This window comes from Dama dama, chromosome 3, assembly GCF_033118175.1.
Source record: "Dama dama isolate Ldn47 chromosome 3, ASM3311817v1, whole genome shotgun sequence".
Classification (NCBI taxonomy): Eukaryota; Metazoa; Chordata; class Mammalia; order Artiodactyla; family Cervidae; genus Dama; species Dama dama.
In genome coordinates this window covers 52,052,243-52,080,171 of record NC_083683.1, presented here as the reverse complement: position 1 = coordinate 52,080,171, position 27,929 = coordinate 52,052,243, and the positions used below count along the sequence as shown (strand labels likewise).

Genomic DNA, 27,929 nt, shown 5'->3' with positions numbered 1-27,929 from the left:
GATATTTTGCAAATCAAAAAGTTAATAGGAAAAATAAAATAATAAGTACTATAAAGGGATGGAGGGGAAGACAGCAGAGGGAGAATAATCAGAAAAATAATTTTATCAACATTATAGTCGGGAGTAAATAACATTGAAAGAAATAACAAAATACATCTATTAAAGGAAGTTTAATTATAAAGATAATCAGAAAAAATACAAACCTTTTTATATTTCAGTAGTGTGTGTGTTTTTGCTCAGTAACTCGGTCATGTCCAATGCTTTGCGACCCCAATGGCTGTAGCCCACCAAACTCCTCTTTCCTTGGAATTTTCCACATAGGAATACTGGCGTGAGTAACCATTTCCTACTCCAGGGGATTTTCTCAACCTAGGGATCAAACCTAAATCTCTAGCATCTCCTGCATTGGCAGGCATTTCTTTACCACTGTGCCGCCTGGGTAGCCCATATTTCAGTGAAACTGAAAAGTGAAATTGAAGTCACTCAGTTGTGTTCAACTGTTTGTGACCCCATGGACTGTAACCTACCAGACTTCTTTGTCCATGGGATTTTCCAGGCAAGAGTACTGGAGTGGGTTGCCATTTCCTTCTCCATATATTTTAGTAGAACAGTCATAAGATATAGGAGAGAAAAATAAAGGAAGAAATTATTTAAATAGCTTTGCATGTTCTGTTGTATAATATTCAAGGTATATGGTTAAATAGAGAGAAGTTTCAAATGAAAATGCCAAATTTTATGTGTATATTTGTTCATTAATACCTTTAATGTATATACTTAATAGAATAGCACTATATCCCTTATATAATACTTCACTGCATAATAGCTATATCAAGAGATATAACCATGTAACTACAGTTATTGTTATTATGTTTTGATATTGTATCCCTAATAAATCAGTATTTTTAGTAATATCACATGCTAAACATAAAACTGTATGTAGTACCTACATTTGGAGAAGGAAATGGCAACCCACTCCAGTGTTCTTGCCTAGAAAATCCCATGGACGGAGGAGTCTGGTGGGCTACAGTCCATAGTATTGCAAGAATCAGACGTGAACTTAACGACTAAACCACCACCACCACCTACTTTTGAGTACCTACATGTATAATTGGGCTAAGAAAATGAGACTGGAAAAGTTGGGGAATGTTAAAATGCAAATGAATCCTCAGTTATATTACACAAATCTTCCAGGAAACTGTCTTAGATTGTTGCAGCCTTTTGTTGCTGACCTCCATTGCCTTACTTTTTAACAGCAATTTTAAGCTATAGCATATTTTTAACATTATAGGATATTTTTGTCATTTTCTAACACTTCAATGTATGATAGTCTTGTCTTTATGGAAATGATGATTTGATTGTCAATCCCTTTGACTCCAAATCCAGTTATTCAACACAGTCACAGGAAGCAGAATGATTGGGTAGAAGTTCCAGATATCAATCACAAAGCATCAGTTATTATTATCACACCTGTTAATATGTATTATGTGCCCTTAGATGAAGAACAGTGGCTCAGATGGTAAAGAATCTGCCTACAATGCAGGAGATCTGAGGTCGACCCCTGGGTCGGAAAGATCCCCTGGAGAAGGAAATGGCCACCCACTTCGGTCTTCTTGTCTGGAAAATCCTGTGCACAGAGGAGCCTGGCAGGTTATAGTCCATGCACTGTGCAGCTAACAGAGAGATGATGAAGAAGAAACTGAGACACAGAGAGGTTGATTATTTTGCCCCGAATCTAAAGCTAGTTAGAGATAAAACATGGATGAGAAGTAGGGCAGGCTAACTGCTGAACAAAATATTAATAGTACGTTAGTGTGACCCTGCTCACTAATTTTTCTTTCTCTGTGGACAAAAGGTGGGAAATAATGACATAAAATTGGACAATTGTTAAGAAAAGTACATCTAAGAGTTTTTAATCCATTACGTTCACTAGCAAACGTAAGGTATTACTGACATTATTGTTATTTTCCTGCTGCCCTGTTACGTCCACATCACATACACTCAACTTCACACAGGAGCTAAGTTCTCACTTAGATTCCTGTAGAGATTACTTTCTTTCATATTCAGTGGATCAGATGGTAAAGAACCTGTCTGCAATGCAGGAGACCTGGGTTCAATCCCTGGGTTGGGAAGATCCCCTGAAGAAGGGAATAGCTACCCACTTCAGTATTTTTGCCTGGAGAATTCCATGGACAGAGGAACCTGGTGGGTTATAGTCTATGGGGTTGTAAAGAGTTGGACACAGTAGAGCGACTAACACTTAACACTGATTTTAAAATTTGATATTCATCTACCTCTCTATAAAAGTAGAAATACAATACAGAAGTTCATGAAACCAGAAGTTTTTTCTTTGAAAAGATCAATAAATATAACAAACTTTTAGCCACACAAACTAGGATAAGAGAGAAGATTCAAATTACTAAAATCTGAATGAAAGTGGAGGCATTACTATTGATTCTACAGAAATAAAAAGGATTATCAGAGATTATTATGAACAACAATACACCAAAAAATGGGATAATCTAGATGAAATGGAGAAATTCCTAGAAACCAAAACCTACCAAAACTGCATTATGAAGAAATAGATCTGTAACTAGTAAGAAAACTGAATCAGTAATCAAAAATATCCTAACAAATAAAAACCCACTGGACATAATGGTTTCACTGGTGAAATCTACCAAACATTTAAAGAACTTAAAAAAAAATAAAAAGCAACACGATATTCATGTTTCTGGTCAGATTGCACAGTGAAAATGAAAATGAAAATGAAAGTGCTAAGTCTCTCAGTCATGTCTGACTCTTTGTGACCCATGCACGGTAGCCTACCAGGCTCTTCTGTCCATGGGATTCTAAAGGCAAGCATACTAGAGTGGGTTGTCATTTATCAAACCTTAAAATAAGCTTGTATTCTACTGAGTAAGACTACCTTCAAGGCATAATGCAATAAGGAACATAATGAAGTTCTAAATTTTGTGCCAAGACCTAGTAAAGAGGAAAGGGTCAGGGAACAATTGTGAAACTCAAAGAGTTAAAGAAATATCTCTCAGCTTAGAAAATCCCACAATTTCAAATTCTAATAATCTTCCTTAGATAGAAGCATCAGCAAGTTTTGCATTGTATTTATGTTACACAGCAACCATTTTTTGCATCGTCCTCAGCGCCCCCTTTCCTGCATCTTTTCCCACAAAGACTGTCCTTGACCAACACAAGAAATGAATTTGATTTCTCTAATGCAGAAGGTAATTGGATTTTTCTTTATTGAATGCATCCCTTTAATGACTGTCTCTGCTCCTGCCAATTTAGCTGCAAGTGACCTGACATTGATCTGATGATATGACTTAAAATAAAGAGTTGGAGCTGGGGGGTGAAAAAGACCAGCTGTCTGGCATCAGAAAAATGTTCTTTGCCTCATCTTGCCACTTTCCTGAAAAAAGCCTTTATCCTTGAATGTCATTTTTACAAAACATGCTGCTGTAATAATTAGTGTATATCAGCAGATTGCCTCCTTCTAGAAAATATAATAAGTATTTCCCAGAAAGTGCCCTGGAGAAAACATTGAAAATTGAATAAAATCCACCCAGTAATCATTCTGTACCTTGAAAATATTTATTACCATGCAGCCGCTTTCTGAAACAGGATAAATATTGCTGAACAGAATTAATTAAATCTGTTACAAAACTGGTGAAACATGAAATATTTATTTAAGTATTTATTTACTTAACCTTGAGGTTTTGTAAAAAATAAAATTTGACAAGAGAATTGTTATTCAAGACGGTTGTGAAGGAATAGTGGATGAAGTCATTATATTTGGAAGAATAGCAATTCTTTCCTCAAGGGGAGTTAAGATATAAAACATTTTATGCCCAAGAATATATGGAATTTAAATGTCTCTGCTTTTGTCTTTACTCATTTTCTAGTAAGCATGTAACTCACTTGATTCATGGTTCCCTTTTATTCTATCATCTTCCCTTTGTTCATTCTGTTAAACATCATGAATCTTTTTTGATTGTAGATACAATCTATAGGCAGTAGTCTGAGTGAGAAAATAAAATCTTGTAATTGTAAAGTGTCATGAAGAAAATAAATAATAAATAATAAAGTCATTAATAAATAAGTCTCCTTTAAAAGTAGATGAAACAAGTGTTTTTCCTTTTGAATTCGTAATATTACTTGCATTCACAATTACCAAAGTCATTAACAATTTAAAGAAATGAACTGAAAGTTTACATTAAGACTACTTATGCTTGAATCTTCAGATTCAGTAATAAAACCACATCACACAAAGTTGGTATAAGCCCTGAGTTAGACAAAGGTATAATAAATTCAGTGTTACTCAGTGACAGTCCATGAACTTGCTTTGGCTCTCATCAACCAAGAGAAGCTTGGGAGTTCTATCCAAGAAGTGATATTGAAAATAGACTATAAAGAAGAAATGAGTGACTATTTCCTGGACACTGGGCTCCTCACTGTCTGTTCTGATTGCATCTTAATCACTAGCATGCCGGTGAGTGTTTCTAGAGACCATTTCTTAGATATATAGTACGTCATGATGGACTTGCTTGAGAACTGGGGTGCCTTCCACAGAAATTCTAGTAGTATTGAAGGGGTCACTGATCCAGAAGACATCCTCCCTCCACCCAGTCAAAATCTTTCATCATAAAATGATTAAATCTCACCCATTCCATTCCAGTCAAATCATTGTTGGAAGTCACACTTAAATGTAATGTTAACACTTTAAAGAGCAAGAAAAAGTATATTTTAATGGATGATGAAAATGCTTCCTTACTCAATTCAGTATATCTCATCCTATATATTTTCTTAATTTTGAATTTGTTTTGTTTGAATTTGAACTCTATCAATTAAATATATAATTAATGAAATACTATTCTCTTAAAAGAAAGGTATATTTTGTGGAAAAAGGAACATGTGTGTGTACATACACAAATACATTTTCTTTTATTAGAAAAAGTAGATTCCCCATCTCTATAAGCTTTTTAAAAATACTTTTGTAGTAGGTTATTTGCTTATGATTATTTTTAATATTGGCTGGAACTATTAATAGGAGATGTGGCCAGTGAGCAGTTTACTTTGTTAATGCATTTTTGTGCTTTTTAAAATTGAAGTATAGTTGATTTGCAGTATTATATTAGTTTCAGGTGTACAACATAATTCAGTATTTTATAAATTATACTCAATTTAAAGTTATTATAAAATATTGACTATATTCCCTGTGTTGTACAGTATATCCTTTTAGCTTATTTATTTTATATATGGGAGTTTGTACCTCTTAACCTCTTACCTCTATCTTGCTGTTAATGCATTTGTGAAAACAAGCATGCATTTGTATCAATTGATTTCCTTGTATCTTCTTTGAGCAAATATTTTGAAGTCTTTTATGTAAAAGATTCTTAGACATTAAAAGGGAAGCAAAGACAAATCTTCCCCTTCAAGAATTTTAAAATGTAGAGAAGAGAGGGGAAATGGTACATAAATGAGTAAAATAGAAGGTGGAAAGGGATATGTGATGTAAGAAGGAGGACTGAAGAACCACAGCTGGAAGGAACAGGGAAAACATCACAGCGGTGATGTGACTTTACCCACGATGTCAGGATCTGTGCGTGTGAGAAAAAGAGGTGGAACGTTTTTGAGAAAATGCTGGATAATTAGAATACATGTACTATAAAAAGGGCTCAAGTCATGGGACTTCCCTGGTGGTCCATTTTTTAAGAATCCACTTCCCAAAGCAGGAGACATGGGTTTGGTCCCTGATCTGGGAACTAAGATCCCACATGCCTCGGGGCAACCAGCGCATGTGCCACAATTAGAGAAGAGCGTGCATGCCACAAGATCACACGTGCTGCTACTGAGACCTGAGGCAGCGAAACAGATAAATAAATATATTTTTTTAAAGGATTTGTATCATTGAAAGGGAAAAGGGAGAAAAAAGACACCACTATTTTGACTAGTAGTATAGGTAAAAATCTCAACACATCAGGAAATATTTTAATTTTGGAGTTTCTGATTTAGACACATTTTAAAAGAATATGACATTTAATTTAAATATTGTGTTTTTGTTTCTATGGAGAAGTTAACAGTATCTTAAGATGTTTCCTTATATAAGATCATCTGGATGGATGTTTTTAAAAGAATATCACTATTTGATATGTTGAATGACCTTAAATATGCTCATTCATTATGTAAAGTCAAACGAACTGTGAAAACTTTTAACTGAAGGAAATATACCCTTGTAATTTTTGTCTCTGCAAGTGTTCTAATGTTAAAATACATATTTTATTCTTAGCAAAATGTGGATTTTTAATATATATATATATATATATATATATACATATACATATATATATATATTAAAGCTGAATGGAAGATTTATGAAAGTGCCTAAAAAGTTTATTTCATTGTTGCAGGTCACGGATATGATGCTTCAGGACAAACCCTATCCTGATTGGGGAAAATCTGCAAGAGCTTTCTGGAAGAAAGGAAATGTTAGGATCATTTTATTCTGGTAAGAGACTGTTTCATTTATTGACTGTCTTGCCTCATTCACAAAGGACTTGAGTTGGATTTAGTTTTCTTTACATATATAGAATTCTATCTAGAAAGGCATTTCTGGTCGACACTATACTCCATCATTAAAATGATGAAAACCATTATTCTAACTAATCACTTTGTGCCTGCACATTGTTGCATATACCCATTTACAAGAGATACCTTTACTAATATAGTTAAGCAACTAAGATTTTATCAGGGGTAAGTAGGTTTTTGACTCAGTAAAAATAAGCTAGAATATTCAATGAAGTCTGATATAAAATTCAGTAAATGCTGAATTTCCAGCATATTTGACAGGATGTAATTTTGCTTTGAAGAAATCATACAGGGAGGGAAATTCTCTACAGCTCACATCTGGCTCATTGGCACTTCATTATGTAATTTCCTTTAGTTGTCCAGCCCAATTATTGCAATGAGAAAACAATCCATGTCTTATGGAACTTTGATTTTTTGCAGAGTCAATGTTATTTATATATATTTGAACAAGCTTAGACAGAAATGGTAGGAATACAGAAACAGCAAGAAGGGCACTTCCCCAGGCTGTGTGACACTGCCCAAGCGCGGGGATTCAGCCTGATGTGTGAAAAGTTACCTACTCTGACACTCAGAAGCCTTGTAATTGATGATAATTTGAACTTCATAAATTGCATAAAGTGCATGCTGTTTACCTACATTTCAGAAAGAAAAAATAAAATCTCTTTATTCTTGGATTTAATTCAGAGGGTTTATTTTTTTTTTTTTTCATGTACAGACTACAAAAATCATGGTCACTAAGTACTTGGAGGAAAGTATACACTCTAAGCTATCTTTATGCTTTAGCAATGTTACTAAATGCTGCTTTAGATATATAGTATTTTGAATTCAATTATTAGCAAGTAAACAAATATAGATTTTTTAATAATATAAAAATGAATATGATTTTGTAGATGTTTATTCACAACTTGTCTCTATGAGTCAAGTGTGGCCTATTTTTATGATGCATTTAACTTTATATCTTTTCCTATTTGTAAGCTCCCCATGTTGCTTGACCCGATAATATATAATATAATAATTATAGCATGTATTTACTGAAGGTATGTTTTGCTCCAGTCTCTGTGCTGAGTATTTATTCATTTCATCCTGATAATCCTATAAGTGTTATTACTATAAGTATAGGTCTCTGACTTTAAGGCTCCAGTTCTTAATCTTTACACTAGACTATCTCTAGAAAAACCAAGGATACATTGGTGTGCAAATTCCAAATGATTATCCTTAATCATTATTTAGGTAGTGGTGCTAAATTAGAGTGTGAAATTCTGGAAGATCATTCTACCCTATAGAATTCTGTACAGGGATTTTAAGAATCATGATTTAAAAGGAGATAAACTCAAATATCGGAAGTGTTTATGGGCTATGTCTCTTTTAAAATATCCATTTACTGTGAGGGATTTCCCTGGCAGTCCAGTGGTCAAGACTTCATGCTCCCATTGTGGGGCACATGGGTTCAATCCCTGGTCAAGGAACTAAGATCCCACATGCCCCTTGGAGTGGCCAAAAATAAATAGCTAAGATAGATATTTATTTTTTAAAAATCCATTTACTGTGTTTACAGATATTTTGTATTATTAAATGTATCTTCAGAGGCAGCCTGTTGATTATTTGCAGGCTGCGGTTGCAGAGTCAGACACAACTAAGCAACTAACACACACTTTGTTTATTAGATAATGTATTTGAGAGAGGATTTTTCGTTGTTATATTTCAGAGCATGGAGAGCATAAAACAACTGGAGGAAAATTTAAATAGCCCTTTGAACATGTTTTTTCCTATTTTATCCATTATATACAGTCAGATTATCTTGACACCAGCATTCATGGTTTTTAAAAAAGGAAAATCTGACGTAAAAAGGTGAACAAGGAAATTATGTGGGAAGCAAAGAAATATCCCTTTTTGTTGCTACTTTTCAGATAAAAGGGATTTAGCAAGTATAAAGAACATTTGTTTTTTTTTAGCTCTAGGAGATAAAAATATAGAAATCATTGGCAAGGTTTTAAATGAAATAAAAGATAGTATTTACATACTCTGTGTCACCCATTCAAAAAGAAGTGGTTTTTTTTTTTTTTTTGGTTTTTCCCTGGTTAAGGAGAGATGAATTCATGTAAAGAAAAGAAGAAATCTGTAGTAAAGAAATTTTGCAAAGGAAAGCATTTATAAGTTGCAGTGTGATTGTGTGCCAGAGTTTAAACATTACAACATGCAATTATGTTGTGGTAAACTTACCTTTTACCTATACGTAGCTGCTTTAACTCACATTTCTGAGTCTGTCAGAAAGTATTTCATTTGCAACTATCTGGCTAAGTTCTTCCTTGATTCTTAGTGATAAATGTTTCTACGCCAGAGGAAATGGTTCTTTCTTTCAGTAAATGTGCAAAGGTATATTTCATGGGCCTTTAAGCCTTGCAGGAGACTCAACTGTGGTAGTTTTGAACATACTAAATGCAAACGGACAGACTACAGAACTACCCTTCCAAAGCCCCATTCCCAGGCCTTTTGTTAACTACAAAGAATAAAAATTTAAAATCTATATCTTAAATTAATGCCATAATGTGTATGTGATCAGTTGTGTCTGATCTTTGCAACCTCATGGACTATAGCCTTCCAGGCTCCTCTGTCCATGGAATTCTCCAGGCAAGAATACTGGGGTGGATAGCCATTCCCTGATCCAGAAATCGAACCTGGGTCTGCTGCATTGCAGGATAATTCTTTACATCTCAGCCATCAGGGAAGCCCCAAGTTAATGCCACATACTGTTCTATTTTCCAGAGGGATGCCCAAAGCCCATTTTCAATCACCTGTATCTGAAGTAAATGTGTACATAAACATGGACATAAAATAACAAGTAGTATAATATTTATGTTAGCTTCTATCTCCCTGCTTTATTTACACTCTAGAGACACAATTTATATGCTTTTGAGGGAAAACAGGTTGCAAAGATATTTCCCAAAGTCTTATATTAAAAAATAAGGGAAGACACTCTTCTGTAATTAGTAGGAGAATCAGTGGAAGAAGAAACTGGGAGAGCTGGTGGGTCATTTGGGCTTCACAGATACTTCAGTTCCTTGCCCTGGAGACACATTAAGAGGATTGCACTTTTCTGAGCCCTCTGATCACATGACTTGTTTTGACCAATTAAAATGTGAGTGGAAGAGACATGCATTACCTCTAAGTAGAAGCATTTAATTGCCAATGAGAAGCATTGCAAATGGCTCCTTTCCTGGTAGCCACGTGGAGTTTGTGTCTAGCTGGAGCCCTTGTCATTCAGGCTCCATCAATGACCAGAATAGAGCCAGCATGCTTAACACATGTAGTGTGAGTAAGGAATAGGTCTTTGCAAATGTTAAGCCACTGAGATTTGGGGATGTTTGATGGGGCAACAAAAACCAGCCTGTCCTGATGTATGCTAAAAAGTGGAGTGCTGTCACAGCAGAAAGTGAACATTTTTGTCTTAAGAGCTGGACAGAAAATGGCAAGGAAACCAATGATGGAGGCTAGAAAGCTGGCAGTGAGGATGTTATAGTGCCAAAGCATTTGGTAAAAAGCCTGTGGTTAGTTAGATGCTTAGACTTGGAAAGCATAGTGTGTGGCTGTGTGTGTCTGGGTACAACCGACCTCTTCCATTCTACTATGTTGCATAGAAGAGATTGCATTTCATTTTTTCTGTATTTAATGATTCAGTTCAGTTCAGTCGCTCAGTCATGTCCGACTCCTTGTTACCCCATGAATCGCAGCATGCCAGGCCTCCCTGTCTATCACCAACTCCTGGAGTCTACTCAAACCCATGTCCATCAAGTCGGTGATGCCATCCAGCCATCTCATCCTCTGTCATCCCCTTCTCCTCCTGCCCCCAGTCCCTCCCAGCATCAGGGTCTTTTCCAGTGAGAGAGCAGAATATGGACTGCTATAATCTGAATGTTTGCATCCCTCCAAAATTCCTATGTCCAACTCTTGATGCCCTGTGTGATGGTGGGACCTTTGCGAGATGCTTAGGTGGTGATGGTGGTACCTGTAGAAATGGGACTAGTGCATTTTTAAAAAAGACCATAGCCCATTCTACCATGTGAGGACGCATTGAGAAGGCACCAGCTATAATTAGGAAGGAGGGCCTCACCAAACTCGACCGTGCTGACCTTCATCTTGCACTTCCAGCCTCCAGAATTGTGAGAAATAAATGTCTGGTGTATATGTGTCACCCAGTGTGTGATACTTTGCCATTACAGCCCAAATGGACTAAGATATGAGTCCATGAGTCTAAGTCCCATGAAACAGATTTAGGTCCAAGTATGAAAGAATGCCCTAATAACATGAGCCTCTGAGTGCTGAATGAGCCTGCCTGATGTACTGCTAAATTCCCCATCAGTGGAAGTATTCCTGCTAAGACTACATAATCCTTCAGGGATGCTATACAGGATTTTCACAGTGAATGAGAAAAAAAGGTAAATCACTTAAAATTTTCATCAAACTTCAAGATTCTCTGACTCTACATTTTTAACTAGAAAAGTACTGCATATTGATTTTTAATAGAGAGGATACTAATTATAATTTAATATGTTCTGTATAATTCCATCATCATTATAGCAAAATTTTTGCAGTAGACAATAATTCATGAAAAGTTCCAGGGGCAACTAGAGTATGCACAGTTTTTTGCCTCACTTCCCAAGTAATAAATTAGCCCATATCTTTTCTCTGGATGGATTTTGTCTTATTGCCTTCAGCCTTCCTTCCACCTCAACATGTCTCTTTATGCAGTTGTATATCTTTAATTAATATCTGCCTCTGTGAGGAAAAGTAGAACATTTTTAGCCCAGGTCATGTAACTGTACCTATTGAATCAGTCACCTTCACTTTATACACTACACTAAGTTAACAGGCTCCATTTAAATCTTCACAGTGGATGGATCCAAGGATATGCTTCACCTGATTTTCTTGCTAAATGTTGAGTTTCCTACTGCTGGATAAATAGATGATTGATGTTGCATTACTGTTTTGTCAGACTGATGTGTTATATCACTTGGTGATTTTCATGTAAAAAATAAATTTTATATTTATGCCTTAGGGATTTAACTCTCAATCATATATTTATGCCTGGGCATTAATACCCATGCCCTTTGAGACATAATTTTGCTGAATTAAGAAAAAGTCTTATTCTCATTAACTTATTTAAGTAAATGCTTAAGCACTGGTTACAATATGGTTAGAAGTGGTTAGCAGCACAACTGGAGCAGGTTGCCTGACTTTCAGTCCTGGCTTTATTGCTCACCATTATGTGTCAGTTGTTACTAGTTTGCTTTACCTGGTATTATGGTATGTTATGGAAACAATGGCAGCTTTTATCTTCTTGGGCTCCAAAATTGCTGCGGATGCTGACTGCAGCCATGAAATGAAAAGACGCTTGCTCCTTGGAAGAAAAGTTATGACACACCTATGCATGCTCAGTTGCTCAGTCATGTCTGACTATAGTCCACAGGCTCCTCTGTCCATGGAATTTTCCAGGCAAGAATACTGGAGTGGGTTGCCATTTATTTCTCCAAAGAAAAACCTAGACAGCATATTAAAAAGCAGAGACATCATGTCTGACAAAGGTCCCTATAGTCAAAGCTATGGTTTTTCCAATAGTCATGTATAGATGTGAGGGTTGGACCATAAAGAAGGCTGAGTGCCAAAGAACTGATGCTTTCAAGTTGTGAGCTGGAGAAGACTCTTGAGAGTCCCTTGGAAAGCAATGAGATGAAACCATCCTATCCTGAAAAAAATCAACCCTGAATATTCACTGGAAGGACTGATGCTAAAACTGAAGCTACAATACTTTGGTCACCTAATGCAAACTGGTGACTCATTGGAAAAGACCTTGGGAAGGATTGAGGGCAGGAGGAGAAGGCGGCAACAGAGGATAAGATAGCTAGGTGGCATCACTGACTCAGCGGACATGAGTTTGAGCAAACTCAGGGAGATAGTGAAGGACAGGGAGGCCTGGTGAGCTGCAGTCCATGGGCTTGCAAAGAGTTGGACACAAATGAGCGACTGAACAACAGCAGATGTTACAACTGGTGTTATGAGCACCAGGTGCTCTCTGTGATGCTGAGAATACAACTTTAAAAGAGAAAATAAGGACTCTGACAGCATGTTGTTCTGTCCTGTGAGAAATATGGTGGTAGGAGGAAATACCTACCAAGGTAAAGTGTTGTGATGTAGTTTGAGGTGAGCTATAGGGATGGTTTATCTAGGGGTGAGATGTCATCCGGGATAAGGAGTAGCCAGAAACATGATGATTCGTTAGGTGTGTGAGGTGAGGCAGAGGGAGCTCAGGGTATTGTTGAGTGGTTAGGCTTGAGCCACTGAAAAGCTAATTATGGTACTCACTGAGACAGGAGATCCTGGTGGAGGACTGAGTCTTAAGGAGAGGTGTAGTGAATCTAGACTTGAGCATGTTGAACTTGATGTACCAAATGAGATACCTAGTATGCAGTTCTCTATATGGATATGAAGTTAAGGAGTGATGTCTGAGACAAAAATACAACTAATGTTTATATTTTGATTTACATTTTTATACTTTTGTAGATGTCATTATCTACATATATACAGTGTTTGAGTTGATGTAGAATAAAAAGAGGGCTTCCCAGGTGACGCTAGAGGTAAATAACTGCCTGCCAAGGCAGGACTCGTAAGAGAGTGGGTTCAATTCCTGGGTCAGGAAGATAACCTGGAGGAGGGCATAGCAACCCACTCCAGTATTCTTACCTGGAGAATCCCATGGTTAGAGGAGCCTGGCAGGCTATGGTCCATAGGGTTGCAAAAAGTAGGGCACAACTGAAGTGACTTTGTGCTGTGCATGCATGCGTGCGTGCACACACACACACACACACACAGAGTGAAAAGATCTCCTAGAATAAACCTGCAGAGCTCTTTTATTTAGGAACAGGCAGAAGAGGCATCTGCAGAGAAGATAGAGAAAGAGGGGACAAAAAAGAATGAAAATTCCAAAAGAGGTGTGTCATGGATGCCAAGAAAAGAGAGAATGTCAAGAGACAGTAATGTCAACAGTGAAATGTTGGTAATATATCAAATAATATCAAAATGCAAAGTGTCAGTGGGACTTCACTCTAAAATTACCATCAGTGATGAGCTTGACAAGAATGGTTTTCTGAAATGTTGCTGATAGATTCCAGACTTGTACCTCTCTTGTATCAAGGGTCAACCCATGTTTAGAAGAGGAGGAAAGAGGAACAGTGAGGAGATTCAGAGGATGAGAGAGAAAACTAGAGGAACATTTATATTTAAAAATTAATATTTCCAAGGAAAATGTAAATGTAGTTTACTGGTTTGGTTATTAATGTATTTGTTTCATCCAGAGCATATTCATTTTCCCCCCAAGAGATAGAGCTCATTTCAACTTATTTGCTGCCCAGGTATTGAATGAAAAGCTCTTAAATTCTGTGGTGACAATTTACTGTTTGTTATTCTCATGTTTTAGTAGGAAGATAGAGAATAAATAGTTAATAGGGTTTTAAATTAAAAAATCTTTAAAGGTTTAAAGAAATGTATTAAAGTCAAATGGTGACTCAGTTCTCTGCCTATTTCTGCTCAGATCACATTACTTGAGAGAATGACAGCATCTTACTGTGTCCCTAGGACTGTGTTCCTGGTACACAGTAAGCATTGAATATACCCTTGTCGTGTTGACTACTTTAGTGAGGACTGTCAAATCTACGATACTCTGTGACATTACTGAAAATTTCTTCAGACAGAAGACTTCATTGAAAATGATGAGGATAATTAAAAGTATTTTGACTTTTTGATTAACTGATGTGTTTATAAGAAGACTGATAGTGCGTAGGAATTTTTTTCTGAAAAGTGTTTAGAAATGTTTATTTTCAGTTTTATTTCAGTTAAAAAATCATCTTACTTACAAATTATGTGCTTTACCTACACTAAAAAGTCAATTAAAATAGCATGGGATATGTTTCTACAGTGACTTAACATTAGCCACACACTGACCCTGAAATTTTTAATTTTAGGATCTTCCCCTCATCTCTTAAAGGTGAGTTAAGTTTAAGGAAAAGGAATTCAATAAACTGGTGTTATCTTACTTACTAGTACTTCCCTCTTATGGGGCTTCCCAGGTGGCCCTAGGGGTAAAGAACCTGCCTGCCAATGCAGGACAAGTAAGAGATGTGGGTTCTATCACCGAGTTGGGAAGATTCCCCTGGAGGAGGGCATGGAAACCCACTCCAGTATTCTTGCCTGGAGAATCCCATGGATGGAGGAGCCTGGCAGGCTATGGTCCATAGGGTCACAAAGAGTTGGACACAACTGAAGCAACTTAGCACACATGAACCTCCCTATTATAGGTCTTTATTTTAATTGCTAAGCCTGGAATAGCAACCCTGAGTGAGCCCAGGAACAATCCTTTGACTTATAAATCTTTGAAAGAAAATGCCCGTTAATAATGGGTTGGAAATACTGTGTAGTTTTTTCTGTGTAACAGTTATTGGTAGAACAGAATTATTCCTCTGCAGTTTTAAATTTACTGGTCAAATGGAGTACTCCCCTGGACTGGGAGGCCTAAGTCATACTTATTACATTTCTAAAGTATAGGTCATGTTTTCTAAGGTCCCTGAGTTCACATATAATAGTATAAATGCACAAAATTAAAATAGAAACAATAAATTCTAGAAGAAAAAAAGGAGCATTTAGCCAAGTGTAGTGACTCGATTCATCTCAGCAGTGTAGGAACCCTTGCCCATCTTTTCCTTCCTTCTCATGAATGTGCCCCATCCCACTTTCTCTAATAGAATAAAAATGCAAGTCTTTCATATTAACAAAGCTCCAAGTATTTCTATGACTCTACCTATTAGAAAGCCCAAATATTATCTTCATTCTTGCTATTTCCCTAATAACTGTTAGTGGAATATTTTGAGGTGTTTATCTTCATCCTGTGTATATATTTATATACAAAGTGCCATAGTACAAATGTCTTAAACTGTCTTTGCTAGCATAATAGTCCTCTTTTAAAAAAAAGTGTTTGTTTTTGTGGGCTTTGGTCAAAACCTGCCTGTTAGAATTAAAGTTTCCTATTCAGGAGATAATTAGTATATCAGAAGAGCGTCAATCTTTATTTAAATCACTTGCATCATAACTGTCCTTCAGCTTTTTGCAGGCTGAACACCACCAAAGTCCCAATGTCACCAAGTACAGCTGGTTATTAGCGCCCATGATTCATTTTGGTCCACATTCAGTGCTGAGATGGGTGAGTCACTGTTGGAAACTCACAATTGATTGGTTTTCAAACCAGGATTGCTGCTAAATAATACTTCAACTTTCTCTGCAAGGCAGATCTTTTACTGTTACCAACTGGAAATGAATCATTGTTTATTTCATGAGCCACTGATCAGAACTAAGGCAGTTAAAGAATACAGGGCAAGGTTCACCCAAGACAAGGTGAGGCCTGTGACAGTCCCCACCCATGTTCGGTTTCTTTCTTCCTGAATTCCCCCCAGAGGTTCTGGCTCCTTAATGCCAGCTCTTGTTTTCAGAATATCCTTTTCCTACATTTTCCCCTGCTGGGCAGATCTCCCTGTACCTTCTCTCTTTAGAAGAAGGGATGGATGCATTAACCATGTTAAAGACTGAACTGCTTTGATGCTTGTTGTTGCACCTGGGAAGCTCTTTGATGAACTAGAGATAGCATATATGGGCAAGTGTTGGATCAGATGAGACTAAGTTTATTCTCACATGTGTATTTTTAGCCTAAAGTGAAATTGGAAGTTGCTCAGTCATGTCTGACTCTTTGCGATCCCGTGGATTTCTCCAGGTCATGGAATTCTCCAGGCCAGAATACTGGAGTGGGTAGCCTTTCCCTTCTCCAGGGAATCTTCCCAACCCAGGGATCAAACCCAGGTCTTCTGCATTGCTAGCAGAATCTTTACCAGCTGAACCACAAGGGAAGCCCAAGAATACTGGAGTGGTGGAGTGGGTAGCCTATCCCTTCTCCAGCGGATATTCCCGACCCAGGAATAGAACCAGGGTCTCCTGCATTGCAGGCGGATTCATTACTAACTGAACTATCAGGGAAGTCCTTTATTTACCCTAAAGGTTAAATAAAATCTGATTACAATGGCTGGGCATATGAGTGACCCACATTTCAGAAACCAAACAAGAACCAGTGTCTCCATGTGTAAGCTGGACAAAGCTTTGCTATGGAGTGATCAGCAAAACATGCAAGCTTGTTTCATTCATTTATTCATCAGACGGTAAAGAATCTGCCTGCAATGCCGGAGACCAAACCTGGGTTGGGAAGATACCCTGGAGAAGGGAATAGCAACCTACTCCAGTATTCTTGCCTGGAGAATTCCATGGACAGAGGAGCCTGGTGGGCTACAGTCCATGGAGTCACAAAGAGTCGGGCATGACTGAGTGAATAACACAATATTGACTGTATTAGGCATTCTACTGGGAATGCAACAGTGAACAGGTGCAACAACAAACATTTAAACGTTCTGTGATTCAGATAAGGAAGGGGAACTTTTGCATATGGGTATTAGACATTATATTATTTTCTTAAATATAAAACATCATTTTAAAAAACTTTATACCAGTATTGTTGTTGTTGTTCAGCTGCTAAGTTGTGTCCATCTCTTTGTGATTCCATGTACTGCAACATGCCAGGCTTCCCTGTCCTTCATTATCTTTCAGAGTGTGATCAAACTCATGTCCATTGAGTCAGTGATGTCATCCAACCATTCCATCTTCTGTTGCCCTCTTCTCCTCCCACCCTCAATCCTTCCCAGAATCAGGATCTTTTCCAATGAGTGGGCTCTTCACATGAGGTGGCCAAAGTGATCTTCAGCATCCAGTGAATATTCAGGGTTGACTCCCTTTAGGATTAACTAGTTTGATCTCCTTGCTGTCCAGGGGACTCTCAAGAGTCCTATCCAACACCACAATCTAAAAGCATCAAAGCATCTTTGGGCCTCAGCCTTCTTTATAGTCCAGCTCTTACCTCTGTACATGACTGCTGGAAAAACCGTATCTTTGACTATTCTTTTCATTGTTATTTAGAATAAGAATGAAACTCCAGAAAACCACTTTCTCTTCATTTTTTAAATTAGTACATATGTGTTGCATGGTCCCTCACTTTGTACAGGGCCTTGTATTTTAGTATTTACAAACTTCTGAGTTTTATAAATGGATTGAGGAGCTTTCATTTTCAGAGGATGTGTGTGGTTGGGGAGGAAAGATTTGGGATGCCTGAATGACACATCAAAATTTGGAACAAAATATACTTCAAGAGGTAAATAAGAATGTTAAGAGAGCTTAGAGGTAGGAGACAGATGTTACATGGGCATGTATTATAAACTGAATGCCTGTGTCTCTCCATAACTCATACGTTGAAACCTAATCGCCAGTGTGATGGCATTTGGAGGGAGATCTTTGAGAGGGGTTTAGGTCATGAGAGTGGAGGCCTCATGAATGGGGTTAGTGCTCTTAATAAAGAGGCCCCAGATTGCTCCCTCACCTCTTCCAATAAGTAAGGACAATGCAAGAAGCTGACTGGCATTGAGCCAGGAAGCAAGCTCTTCCCAGACTCTGAATCTGTGGGCGTCTTGATCTTGGACTCTCCAGACTCCAGAACTGTGAGAAATACATTTCTGTTGTTTATAAGCCAGTCTATGGTATTTTGTGATAGCAAACCCACTAAGACAGCATGTCCAACATAAACAATACTTTAAATATTTTGCTGATTTGAATTACAAATCTTATGTTTTTATTTTGTAATATTTATAGCCTACAAAATTGGGAGAATAGTAAAAAGAATTCCTGCATACCTTTCATCCATGTTCCTTAACTGACAAATTTTAAAAACGTTTGCTTTATCATTCTTTCTCACTTGCTATATAATTAGGTAAGGATAATGTATTGATATTAATTTCCTGATTTGGACAATTAGACAATAGTCATGTTAAAGAATGTCCTTCTTTCATGAAAGGACAAGTACTCTATTGTATTTCCTAAAACTATTTTCTTTTAAGAAAGAGTAATATTTTATTTCCTAAAACAAGGATATTTTCTCACACAGTTCAGGTGTCAAAATCAGAAAATTAACATTGATACAATATTTTATTTATAGGCCTTATTCCATATTCACCAATAGTCTCAATAATGTCCTTTGTATGAAGAGAGAGAGAGGGAGATAAAAAAAAAATTAAAATTAAAAGATTATTTTGTTTTCATCTGGTTTAGTACTCATTACAGAAATATGCAATATATTTATTTGTCAAACCTCTTTAGAATTCTTTAGATGCATGTTCTTTTATGGATGCTGAAATAAAATATTTTTATTAATCTTTGAAGATTGATTAGAACTTTTTCAAGATTGATGAGCTTTAGATAGCACATCACATTATGAATATTTTCTTATAATATGTACATTTAGAAATTGAATGTATTCTTAGTATAACACATTTTCAGCTTCGTTCAGTGAACTTTTGAGAAGTAAATGCTGCTATCTGCCAATCTTCTTTAAACCTGTCCATATATTTGTTTTATGTAGTTCAGAATCAGCAGTACTTTAAGCAAGCATTCAATAAGCTGCTAAAATAGATTCCATGTTGGGCTCAAATTGTGGAAGAGAGAGAAAACTTGTATTGGATTTCAGCTCCCAAGATCCATGCAGTTGATTTGGACAAATCAAAACGCTAATACAATGATTGCAGGTCACATGAGATGGTTCATCAACAGAAATGATCTCATGCTGAGCATGAGTTCCATTTGGAAATAGAACATTACAAAAGAGGATTAAGGTTGTCACGGAAATAGTCCCAGAGGAAATTGAATCTAACTAGGCTCTTGAAGAAAGCAGAAGTCAAGAAGAAGCACAGAGAACCAGAACCTTCAGATCATGGAAGATTCAGCAAGAAGAAAAAAAGAGTGCTTGTGAGAAAATTGGAATAGTTAGCATTCTCACGTCCAAATGGGTATCTGGCAAAAAGAAACTTTTTGTATATGAATAATCTTGTCATAGGGCCAGGGTTTCAGAGGAGGAACTGTCCATAGTTCTTAGAGGCACTGGGGTGAGCTTCGCATAGTGACTGAGCCCATGAGTTACACACACACGTGGATTTACCTGAAAGGGTAAGGTTGTCTCTCAGGAACTGCCAGAGGCCTATTGACCATGACTAGGCTTTAAACTCAGAGCCAGACAAGCAACAGTGTTGGCCTGATGCTAAGTCCCTGGGGGGTTGAGTTGAAGATAATTAGAGGCCTCTAATCTCTAACGAGAGACAGGGATTTATAATTTAGGCTTTTATTCCCATTTATGTTAAGAAAGTTGGCATTTTTTGTGGTTTTCTTACAATGTTCCTCCAACTGTGAGTTCAAGGAAGGGATCATGTTTTGTTTTGCTCGGTATTCCCAGGACCTACTGGCTATTTAATAAACATTTGTTCAGGAGTTTTCTGGTGTTCTCAGGTTTTCCCTCTTACACTGTTGGTGGGAATGCAAACTAGTACAGCCGCTATGGAAAACAGTGTGGAGATTTCTTAAAAAACTGGACATAGAACTGCCATATGACCCAGCAATCCCACTTCTGGGCATACACACTGAGGAAACCAGATCTGAAAGAGACACGTGCACCCCAATGTTCATCGCAGCACTGTTTATAATAGCCAGGACATGGAAGCAACCTAGATGCCCATCAGCAGATGAATGGATAAGGAAGCTGTGGTACATATACACCATGGAATATTACTCAGCCATTAAAAAGAATTCATTTGAACCAGTCCTAATGAGATGGATGAAGCTGGAGCCCCTTATACAGAGTGAAGTAAGCCAGAAAGATAAAGAACATTACAGCATACTGACACATGTATATGGAATTTAGAAAGGTGATAACGATAACCCTATATGCAGAACAGAAAAAGAGACACAGAAATACAGAACAGACTTTTGAACTTTGTGGGAGAATGTGAGGGTGGGATATTTCAAAAGAACAGCATGTATACTATCTATGGTGAAACAGATCACCAGCCCAGGTGGGATGCATGAGACAAGTGCTCCGGCCTGGTGCACTGGGAAGACCCAGAGGAATCGGGTGGAGAGGGAGGTGGGAGGGGGGATCGGGATTGGGAATACATGTAAATCCATGGCTGATTCATATCAATGTATGACAAAACCCACTGGAAAAAAAAAATAATAATAATAAAAATTAAAAAAAAAAATAAAAAAATAAAATAAACATTTGTTCAGTATCTGATGCCAGAATAAATGAGTACAATCTTCTTTGGTAAACAAAACTAGGGCCTTCTTATATTTTTTTAGCAGAGAATTGCCCTGGAATGAGGACATCCTGGTGTAGGGGGACTCATCTGTACAAGTAGTCCCAATTTCGTCCCTTGAGATCTTGCCCTTCCCTCGGGGTTCTCTCATTTATATTCTTGCCACCATCATCACAACCTTGGCCAAGCATGATAAGAAACACATTTTTCATTTCTCTTTGTCATGGTTAATGACTCCAAAATGTTCAGAAGACCAGTACAAAACATTAAAACAAAAAGTATTTTCAGAATGTGAAGATGTCATAAACACAGTCTGGTATCGAACATACAGGTCTGTGATCCTCTACCATCTCCTCCATTCAGTTCAGTTCAGTCACTCAGTCATGTCTGACTCTTTGAGATCCCATGGACTGCAGCACGCCAGCCCTCCCTGTCCATCACCAACTCCCGGAGCTTCCCCAAACTCGTGTCCATTGAGTTGGTGATGCCATCCAACCATCTCATCCCCTGTCATCCTCTTCTCCTCCCTCCTTCAATCTTTCCCAGCATCAGGGACTCTTCCAATGAGTCAGTTCTTTGCATCAGGTGGCCAAAGTATTGGAGTTTCAACTTCAACATCAGTCTTTCCAGTGAATATTCAGGACCGATTTCCTTTAGGATGGACTGGTTGGATCTCCTTGCTGTCCAAGAGACTCTCAAGAGTCTTCTCCAACACCACAGTTCAAAAGCATCAATTCTTCAGCACTCAGCTTTCTTTATAGTCCAACTCTCACATCCATACATGACTATTGAAAAAAAACATAGCTTTGACTAGATGAACCTATGTTGGCAAACTAATGCCTCTGCTTTTAAATATGCTGTCTAGGTTGATCATAGCTTTTCTTCCAAGAAGCAAAAGTCTTTTACTTTCATGGCTGCAGTCACCATCTGCAGTTATTTTGGAGCCCCCCAAAATGAAGTCTCTCACTGTTTCCATTGTTTCCCATCTATTTGCTATGAATTGATGGGACCAGATGCCATGATCTTAGTTTTCTGAATGTTGAGTTTTAAGCCAACTTTTCACTCTCCTCTTTCACTTTCATCAAGAGGCTCTTCAGTTCTGTTTCACTTTCTGCCATAAGTGTGGTGTCATTTGCATACCTCAGGTTATTGATATTTCTCCCAGCAATCTTGATTCCAGCTTGTGCTTCATCCAGTCCAGCATTTCTGATGATGTACTCTGCGTAGAAGTTAAATAAGCAGGGTGACAATATACAGCCTTGACGTACTCCTTTTCCTATTTGGAACCAATCTGTTGTTCCATGTCTAGTTCTAACTGTTGCTTCTTGACCTGCATACAGATTTCTCAAGAGCCAGGTCAGGTGGTCTGGTATTCCCATCTCTTGAAGAATTTTCCACAGTTTGTGGTGATCCACACAGTCAAAGTCTTTGGCATAGTCAATAAAGCAGAAGTAAATGTTTATCTGGAACTCTCTTGCTTTATCAATCCAACAGTTGTTGGCAATTTGATCTCTGGTTCCTTTGCCTTTCCTAAATCCAGCTTGAACATCTTAAAGTTCATGGTTCATGTACTGTTGAAGCCTGGCTTGGAGTTTTGAGCATTACTTTGCTAGCCTGTGCAATTGTCAGACATTTGTACAATTCAGAGACCTTTTACCTTTTCTATCTGATATTCTGCCTGATTCTTTGTGGTTCAGGCCACCATATTTCTAACTGGAGTCTTCTGAATGAGTCTGGCACAGGGTTACAATTACTTTTCCAGTTATGAGTCTGAGTTATTGTCAGACTGTGGTGATTGATCCAGGATTGGTCTTGACCTCTAAGTAGCTATTATCCTACCCAGAGTATTATATATGAACCATGACAGTGGTGATTTTGTTGCTAAGCCATGTCCAACTCTTGTGACTGCATGGACTGTAGCCTGCCAGGCTCTGTTATACTTGGGATTTCCCAGTCAAGAATACTGGAGTGGGATTGCCATTTCCTCCTCCAGGAGATCTTCCTGACCCAAAGATTGAATCTGGGTCTCCTGTATTGCAGGCAGATTCTTTACCACTGAGCCACCAGGGAAGCCCATATATAAACCATACAGGAGCCCATACCTCCCTAGGAAAATTAGCTCCAGCCACAGGGTCGCAAAGAGTCAGACATAACTGAGTGACTTTCACTTTTTCAAGTCCTTTTTATATACTTTCAACCATATAAACTTTTCTGTTATTACCTCACTATTGAAATATCCTTAGAAATCTATTCCAAAATTAGTATCCTGTATTGAGTGTTTCCCATGTGGCCAGGATTGGGTGTTCACTGTCATCGTCTCATTTAATCCACACCACCACTCTGAAAGGTAATTATCATCATTATCTGAACTATAAAGAAAATCTCTGTCTTACAAAGGTAGTGTAGCTAGGGTTCAAGTGCAGGCTGGCTGATTTCAGAACTTGCACAAAATCACACTGAGCATCCTCACTTAATCCAAAATTTTAAGACATTTAGCACAGTTAATAATTATTAGTCACATTTTCACAAATAAATTGTTGTAACCTTTTCTTTCTTCTTGCAAATGAATTTGGGTTGATAAATAAAGAGACAAGTCCAAGAATCCTTTGAATTTATCTACTTTTGTTCTAATACCCTCATATTATTGACAAAGAAATCAAAATAAAAATCAGTTCAGTGACCTGTCAAGGTAACAAAATTATTATCTCTATGCCAATGAACACTCAGGACTATTGGTTCCTTGTTTAATATACTTTTGTTTCCTATTTCACATTGCTTCTCTATATTATTTTTTTAATTGATATAATTTAGACTAAAAGAACTTGCTGATGATTGGATATGTTAAGGTAACAGGTCATATAAGCCAATAGTAATAATCAGAACATTCTGTGTAGTTTAAATTAGTGTAATTGTATATCATTTTTTCTCAATTATAGGAATTAGGCAAGAAGAAGATGTACAATATGTAGTTTAATATGCCAATAAAGCATGATGTATTAACAGAACCATCACTGAAGTGTTTATATGAAAAGGCAATTGCTGTTTTTCTTATTTTATCTTCAGGAATTTCAAGGACTTCATTTCTTTAAAACATATTTGCAAGGTTGAAAATAAAGATTACAGTTGATGTCCTAAAAGCTGGCACTAACAACTACAATAAAAATGCAGCATTTTACTAGGGGACACTAGAAGTGTGAAGATATTAAATATTACAGCTAGTCAAAGGACCTTCTCCTTGGAAAATAGTGAATTTAATATTTCTGCAGAAAATATGCCAGAGAGAGAGAATAATTCAGCACTGATTGCAGGAATAAACTAGATATTCAAAGTTCTTGAGATTCTAAAACTCTGTCATTCTATGTAGATGATTTCCTTATCTAAGCTTATCTATGTGTTTGGACAGACACGAAGAGTTCAGGATATTGATTAAAGCAACTCCAAGTAATATTGTAAGGAAATGTTCATTTTAGCATGCCTATTTTATGGAAAACTATCCAGCCATTAAAAGCTGTGCTTTGGCAGGATATTTAATGACATGAAAGGTGGAGATGAATAAAAAAGATGCTGATCTAAGTAAATGTGGGAAACTGTTTTGATTGGGAACTGAAAAACCAAGAAAAAAGGAGCTAGAGATAAATAACTACTTATTTGGTAAAATTATTTCTCATGGGGATATGGGTTAGTAATTCTGAGCCTGCTTCACATGCCTACTGGGGTTGATCAATGAATAAATGAATGGTGCATGGTTTTCAGTGGATTTCTAACTGTGGAATTGGAAAGTTAGGAATCAGCAAGGTGGGTGGGTGAGATTACAATGAGCAATGTGGTACTAGATTAGAGTCAGAAATGTCAGTATAAATTCATGTTTAGCTTAATATAAAGACAGATGTATACTTACAGAAATAATTTTAGGTACATTTGTATATATGGGTTGGAATATATACATATATTTCCTGTTCTGTACACTGAGAGGGCTTAAGCAGAATGACACTCTGGTAGCAAAAAGTACACCTAGGGACCAAGTCTTGGTTTTTAATGTTGCTCTTCAATGAAAGAAATCACGTTACTTTGGAGAAATGGTTGACCCTAGATCTGGGTCAGATAATATGTAAAGTGATCCTAGAATATCTTGAAGTATACCAGAATTTAAAGTTAAACTGAAAGTGAAGTCGCTCAGTGGTGTCCGACTCTTTGAGACCCCATGGATTGTAGCCTGCCAGGCTCCTCCGTCCATGGAATTTTCCAGGCAAGAATACTGGAGTGGGTTGCCATTTCCTTCTCCAGGGGCTCTTCCTGACCCAGGGATCGAACCCACGTCTCCCGCAATGCAGGCAGACACTTTTACCATCTGAGCCACCTGGGAAGCCCTGGGAACCAGAAGTTAAGGAAGTAAAAACAAAATAAGAGGCATGTCAAAGGGACTCATGAGTCAATTTGAAAGAGCTTCTAATGACCAAAGTTAGAATAATTTGATCAGCAAAATAAATGAAATAGTACTGGGTTATGATTCAAAGTATCAAATAAGTATTCATGAGTCCATACCAATATTGAATAGACATAAATGATTGAATGGGTTTTTCCAATGACTCAGTGAGTGAAGAATCCACCTGCAGTCCAGAAGAAACTGGAATCATGAGTTCGATCCCTGAGTTGGGAAGATCCCTTGGAGGAGAGCATGGCAACCCACCCCGGTATCCCTGCCTGAAAAATCCCATGGAGAGAGGAGCCTGGCAGGCTACAGTTCGTAGGGTCACAAAGAGTCAGACACAACTGAGCAACTAAGCAAGCAATCAAGTGATTGAATAAATAACTGAAGAAGAAGATAGAAGTCTCCCATGCAGAAGAATTCTGAATAATTTATGGAGAAACTCCTTCCTTCAAGATAGTGAAGCTCAGCTGCTCACTCATTGAATGCAGGCTGAAGTTTTTGTCTTGCTTCCAAAGGATAAAGTAAGAAAAGGGTGAAAAAAGTCACCTGCCAGTGGAAAACTCTGGCAAACATAGCCCCAGCTCTGTGTTCCAGCTTAACGTCATCAGTCATGAGCCATGTTGGTAGCATATAGATTGACCCCATACATCCCTAAAATGCTGTCCTGTTAAAAACATTTTATATTTACTTGGGCTTAGTTTTTAAACACTGTATCATCATAAGATCAGAAAGAAGAAAAGGCCATTTATCCCCTTTTCTAATATTTTGAGGGGCCTTCTACAAAATTGTTAAGTAAACTCAGTTGTTTATGGGAAAAGATGCCTCTTCCGGATGACCTCCTGGCTGTAGCAGCCACAGGCTTCATATGGCCAGTGTTCTAGCCTTACAGTAAGATTCTAATTATGGACTTTCTGTTTTATTTACTGATCTCATTCCCATCTCAATGTAGAGATATCTCAAACATACATATGTTATAGGTAGGTAAAGAAGTTAGACTATATTGTGATCTCTAGCATGCCTTCCTTATAAGCCTGCTTCCAGTTACTAGGATTTATAGGTTTGGGAGATCATAAAAATTTTTTTTAATTACTAATTATGATACTCCTGAGACTTTGAAGCTAAATGGTCACTTTTAAAGGACTCACTCTTACTTAAAAGTCTGTCTGTTTGGGGTTAATGTTCAATTTTTTCAGATCTCCTTTCCCCTCTAGACTTTCTTGCTTTACTTGATGATAGAGGAGAGGAAAGGCTCTGTATCTTTGCTGATCTCCACAGTAGAGTTGCCGATTTAGCTTTATCTGTGGACAGAGATGACTGACATACGATTAATTCTGTCTGACCTTTTAAGTCTTTTTCTACTTAGGGATTCCATGTGCTTTTTTCCCACTCAAGTCTCAACAGCCCCTTTGTCTTGATTGCAGACCTGTGCTGTCCTCTCCAGGAGGTATTTGGAGCAGGTTTAATCTCTTATACATAGTCCTACCCCTCTATGGTGTCCAAAAGCTGTAACAGCATTCTTTTGAAAGAAAGACCTGCCACTTTCCTTGGACTACAGCCAGGGAAACCCTGATATGCTTGAGTACTTTCTTTTTTATGTGGTCATTTCTACACATCACTGCTTCCTCCTTAAAGTGGACCCTGGTTGTATAGGGGGGTAGGATACTTGCTGTCTGGTCTTTTCATCTGTCTTCTATCTTTCTTTTACTTCTAATACTCACAGCTGGAAAAGCCAGTTTCTCCTATTTCCATTCATATTGTATCCATCCTGTATTATCTCTACTCCACTGTTCAAGACAACCAGGGCTCTTTATAGAGGAGCCCTGAGATAATAGAAACCAGGAATTGCCAAGGATGCCGAGGATTAAAGTATATTGGCTTAATCAGTCAATGTTAGTCGCTCAGTCATGTCTGACTCTTTGCAGCCCCATGGACTGTAGCCCTCTAGGCTCCTCTGTCCATGGAATTCTCCAGGCAAGAATACTGGAGTGGGTTGCCATTCCCTTCCCCAGGGAATCTTCCCTGACCTAGGGATCGAACCCATATCTCCCACATTGCAGGCAGATTCTTTTACTGTCTGAGACTCCAGGGAAACCTCCATAGTTTCAGAATATAATCCTCACTGCATCTCTGCCCTGGCCTTGCGTGCATGCCCTATGCTACACTTCCTAGGAATTTAAATCTTTTCAGAATACTTTATTCTGTAAATCATGTGTGGTGGTTGTGGATCCAAGAAGGTGCCGAAACTATGAACTTTGGGGAAAAGTCATGAACTGCAAATTTGAAAATTCTCCTTGAACTTTCATTTAGTCCTCAGTCCCTGGGCCACTCCCTAGGAATTTCTTTATACTAAATTATTCTTATTCCAGCATTATAATGCCAGCATTCCTGTAGATGACTTGGGCCCTTCAGCTGTGTTAAAGAACCCTCAGTCTCCACCCCAGACCTTCTCTCCTCATGAGTGGGGGGTAGGTCTACCTTGACCATCATTTGGAACTTGGTCCTTCAGTTTTTATGCATTTTTAAAAAACACGTATTTCAGTGTCTTTCTTACCACCAAAATGAATATTTACCTATGTTTTATACATGGTTCCAAACAAAGGCTATTAAAATATTCTGTTTTTCTCCAACTTGGC

At 37.7% G+C, this 27,929-nt stretch overlaps 1 protein-coding gene across 4 annotated transcripts in view; it reads left to right on the top strand.

Moving 5' to 3' along the window:
- Nucleotides 1-27,929, top strand: part of TMEM117 (transmembrane protein 117) — a 561,967-nt gene that overhangs the window by 360,220 nt on the left and 173,818 nt on the right. For all 4 annotated transcript variants that reach the window (XM_061129506.1, XM_061129513.1, XM_061129509.1 and 1 more), the window contains one exon: nucleotides 6,420-6,517. In XM_061129506.1, the coding sequence (XP_060985489.1) occupies nucleotides 6,420-6,517 (98 nt within the window). The remainder of the gene's footprint in view (nucleotides 1-6,419; nucleotides 6,518-27,929) is intronic.